This window comes from Musa acuminata, chromosome BXJ3-8 (assembly GCF_036884655.1).
Source record: "Musa acuminata AAA Group cultivar baxijiao chromosome BXJ3-8, Cavendish_Baxijiao_AAA, whole genome shotgun sequence".
Lineage (NCBI taxonomy): Eukaryota > Viridiplantae > Streptophyta > Magnoliopsida > Zingiberales > Musaceae > Musa > Musa acuminata.
Genome location: NC_088356.1, coordinates 35,834,525 through 35,838,658, shown reverse-complemented (window position 1 = coordinate 35,838,658; position 4,134 = coordinate 35,834,525). Strand labels below are relative to the sequence as shown.

General features: G+C 40.4%; 1 protein-coding gene across 1 annotated transcript; it reads right to left on the bottom strand.

The window, feature by feature from the left end:
- Positions 1–343: 343 nt before the first annotated feature.
- Positions 344–3,369, bottom strand: LOC135645353 (metal tolerance protein 7-like). Its single transcript, XM_065163664.1, has 6 exons — positions 3,070–3,369; positions 1,733–1,845; positions 1,367–1,612; positions 1,208–1,288; positions 914–1,144; positions 344–824 (listed from the first exon to the last, which is right to left on the bottom strand). The coding sequence occupies exons 1-6, from the start codon at positions 3,263–3,265 to the stop codon at positions 480–482; spliced, it is 1,212 nt and encodes a 403-aa protein (XP_065019736.1). The 5' UTR covers positions 3,266–3,369; the 3' UTR covers positions 344–479.
- Between the last annotated feature and the right edge of the window lie 765 nt (positions 3,370–4,134).

The window sequence follows — 4,134 nt, the reverse complement described above, 5'->3', positions numbered from 1 at the left end:
TTCAAAAATACTATAATTTAAGCAAATAATTATTTTTATATAAAGGGTAAGCGACAAAAATAAAATTTAAGCTTAATACCTTATAATAAATAGACCAATCGATAATTTTAAATATATCCTTATATGTAAAGTTAACTCATATATATAAAAATAAGATTTCAAATATAAATTTTTATTAGTTTAGAATCAAGAACAATCACGTAGGAAGACTTTGTATGCCAGTTAATATATTTTCAAATAGAGTGGAATTGGACTGATTCCAATCCATGGGGGTCTACGGACTAGATAAATTGTATCGTCAGGAGGACATTTTAGGTATTATGAGAAAAGAGGGGACGAAGAATTCACCCAAAATTCATTTGATGTATACTTTTTCCACACAAATTATTACATGTCGAGAAGACAATTTCTGAAGCAGACAATTAATTCTTGATTTGCTTATTCTCTACGGATGCATCTGAGAGACGCATCATTCACTGCTACTGCTTGGGCTTGTGTTCCGGCCTATGAGTAAACTCGAAGTCGATGTGCACGAACGCACGCTCCACTTCCGGCAGCTGCTCCACCTTCTCTTGCAGCGTCTCGCCGATGTCATGCGCCTGACTCAACGGCATTTCCGCCGGCAACACTATATCCACTTCCGCGAAGTAGTGCGACCCGAACGTATACGCTCTCACCGTGTCGATGTGCTTGATCTGTTGATGGTGATTCCAGATGAGGTACGTCAACTTCGCCAAGAAGTCCGGCGGCGCCGTTCTTCCTATCAACAGCCACACGTTCTCCACCACCGTCTTCGCCCATGAGCAGATCGTATACACGGCTATCTGCATCACCGAAAAGAAGACCGCCTCCACCATTAGATCTCTCTGCAACTCGTTACAGGTCAAGTTTGGGCTGCCAGAATGAGACACACCAATATAGCACCGATTGGGTCCATCCACCAGTAGAATTTGACTGCAAGTATAGAAGCTACTAAACCGATGGAGTTGGTGATGACATCGAAGAAGTGATCCTGTGCATAAGCTCTCACGATCTCGTTCTTGAAGCTACGGCAGTAAAGCATGAGGAAGAACTTGACGACTGCAGAAGAGCACATGCTGCCCACCATCCATAGCTCTTTTGCATGATCGAAGGTAGGGTGTTCCTGCAACAATTAGATTGAGCAGAGTCTCACTTTAACTGCAGCAATCGATCGATGCATACGTACCCTCGTGATGAGTTGTCTGCCAGATTCTAACAAGACTTGGAGACCAAGAGTGCCCATCACAGAAGCGAAAACAACAATGCCCTGCATGATTGGAAACTGCCATTTTAAATTCGATGGAGGCTGCAAGGATTATTAAGTCGATCAAAGACGGAGACTTACCACAGGTTGCATTCGGTTCTTGCCGATGGGGTAGCTGTACTGGTTAGGCTTCTTCATGGCATATGCGGTGAACCAAAGGATGAATCCTGAGAGAAGGTCCAGAAGAGAATCCAGAGTTGAAGCGATCACCGCCAGGGATTTGCTTTCGATCGATGCTAATACTTTGGATGCGAAGAGGATTAAGTTGGCTATGTTTGAGAGGTTGATGGCAAGCCTTTCACTTTTGGCCAAGTCTTTTCTCTCTTCCTAAGAGACCAAAACCCAAAACATGAATCTGTATTTATGTTTAAAAGTATCCAACAGTGAACCCAAGAATTCAACTATTTTCTTTTATTTACATAATAATCAGAAGATGAATGGATTCACCTGTGTGGGAGCTCCGGCTAGACAGCCTAATTCAGCAATGGTTTCCATCTCACTGAATCCCTGGAGGAGATTTCCTTGCTTCTTGTAGTATTTTGCAATTTTTCTGTGTTTGCCTTGAAACAAATGGAAGATGATAGATTAGTGTTTAACGCAAAGCATACCGAGGAAGAAGAGATCAATGAGTATGAAACTATTATCTTAGTCCTTCTTTCAATCAATCTATAATCACATTTAACACCGAAGAAGTCAAAGAAAAAGTTGTTTGATATCAATGTAATAAAATTTGGGTCATCTGATGCATTTCATTATATTTGTTCTAAATTGACTTTACATCTTTGCTTAGGTTTCATCGAGCATCAGCAGACTCTTCTTCAACAGGATTTTTTTAGATGGGAGATTGATATAATAATCCTTATTACAGTTTCAAATCATTGTTAGATTATAGTTTCTTAGTATGACGCAGGGAAGAAGCTTCCAGGCACCATCGAAATGTAAAAGAAATTGATGAAACAGCATGTAATCTATTGAGAGGTCTTCTTTCCAGGAAAGAAGTCTTTGTCTTGTTCACGCTGATCTCCGTTCAGAATGATGACGAGCTGCTATTAATAATTCCTTTGTCTCTCTTTCTTTCCTCAGGGAAGTATAAGGTGATCAAAGTCGACTGCAATTACTATTTCCTTGAGTTTGGGAGACACCTCGACGATTGTGATTCAGTAATTTTACAGGAAAAGCAGAAAACATGAAGATTGCTGCTAATTATTAATGACTACATGCAGCATGCTTTCTTTGGATCCCACTAAATAATTATTTAGAGACGTGATCGTGTCATGAAGCATCACCTCGACATCCCCACCATGTGGGTATGGGCCGATACATTTGCGTTCATCTCAGCATCCACATATTGTCCTTTTTTTTTTTTTTTGACTCGTTTAGTTGAAATTTTATCCACCAAACTCTGATACTATATTAGTAATTAAATAATGATGAGTTAGAGTTAGATTGATCACGATTAATATATATCAAATCAGATACTAATTTAACCTAAAAATTAAAATTATTAGGTCATTTCTCAAATTTAATACATGTACTGACTCTAATCAAATCAAAGGAGAGGGAAGAGATGAAACACATCACATTATCTATCTATATATATATATATATATATAAGGCTGTCTCCTAAACATCTCAATATCTAGACAGATGGCTTCCATTTCAGGCCTTTGCGGATATACGCAAATTATACAGCAATCAATTAAGCATAAAACAAGCGCAACACTCTGGAAGGGATCATCGTAGCCTTTGCAAGATATCATCAAAAGAGAGAGGAGATGAGTTACCATGGAATCTCCGCAACACTCTGGAAGCCAGCGGCGGGTCCTTTTTGGCCGCCTCCTGTATCGCGAAGTCGTTCACGTTAAGCCTCCAGCTCGGTGTGGCCGCCACCATCGCCGCTGCCGAGTCGCCTTCCTCCCTCAGAGGAGACAGGAGCTCGGTCCGGTAGTCCATCGACTCGCTCTGCAGCTCCAGCGCCATGGTGATGACCAGACTTCGACACCTCTCGCAGTTGGCTCAGAAGACAGCATCCGTGAGCATTTATTTATATGCAGGAGAAGGTCAGTGGAGTGGTTAATAGGGAGGCGGAAGTAATCGAAATCTATTGGGTCTGATGACGAGCGATCTCATGTAGGTTGGTTTTGCTGATGAAAGGAAACAGAGGAACGTGGAGTGGTTTAGGCTTCGGCTGGTGGGTGACACGCACTCGTTTCTGCTGCTCACGAAATCAAAAGCGTATGGCAAGGATGCCGCAATCTTCGTCTCAAGACAGCATAGTCCATGCAGCAAGACATCAGGCCGTGAGGAATAGTTAAGAGAGATTGGCACCTTTACATGAGCCAACGAATTGCTTCAGAAATATAAAAGCCAATGATAGAAAAGCCAATCTGTGATTGGTCATTGACTTTTCTTCCGGGATTCCTTCTCCATTCGAGCTTAGAATGGCAAGTTTCACCCCTGGATTGGTGGAACTTTGATGAATGCACCGAAGTCAGAGGAAGTTTCTACAGTCAATGCTTTAATTGTTGAACTTGATACGAAGAGGGGATAGAGATATCAGAGGAAGAGTAGGATAAGCTTTAATCTTCTATATTTCTCTCAAGAAAAATACTTTTACAATTTCAGAAACTTTCTTACACTCATGACCCAACATATAGGGTTTATATAGTCCCCAAAGATACATTATATTAATTATATTCAAGATGAATCATTCTCTTTCAAGAAACTAACCAATAACCAATTTGACTTATCATTCTATAGACTTTTAATCCATTTTTTCTTCTTGATGTAATGATTCTCCCACTTGATGCAATGAACTTTTCTTTTGATGAAATGAACCTCTTTATGAT

Bases quoted from the DNA above. Each gene is read 5' to 3' on its own strand.
- LOC135645353 (XM_065163664.1), bottom strand. From the start codon at position 3,265: ATGGCGCTGGAGCTGCAGAGCGAGTCGATGGACTACCGGACCGAGCTC. The intron at 1,846-3,069 runs GTAACTCATCTC...ATTTGTTTCAAG, and splicing joins AGTGTTGCGGAGATTCCATG to GCAAACACAGAAAAATTGCA. The intron at 1,145-1,207 runs GTACGTATGCAT...TAATTGTTGCAG, and splicing joins GCAGACAACTCATCACGAGG to GAACACCCTACCTTCGATCA.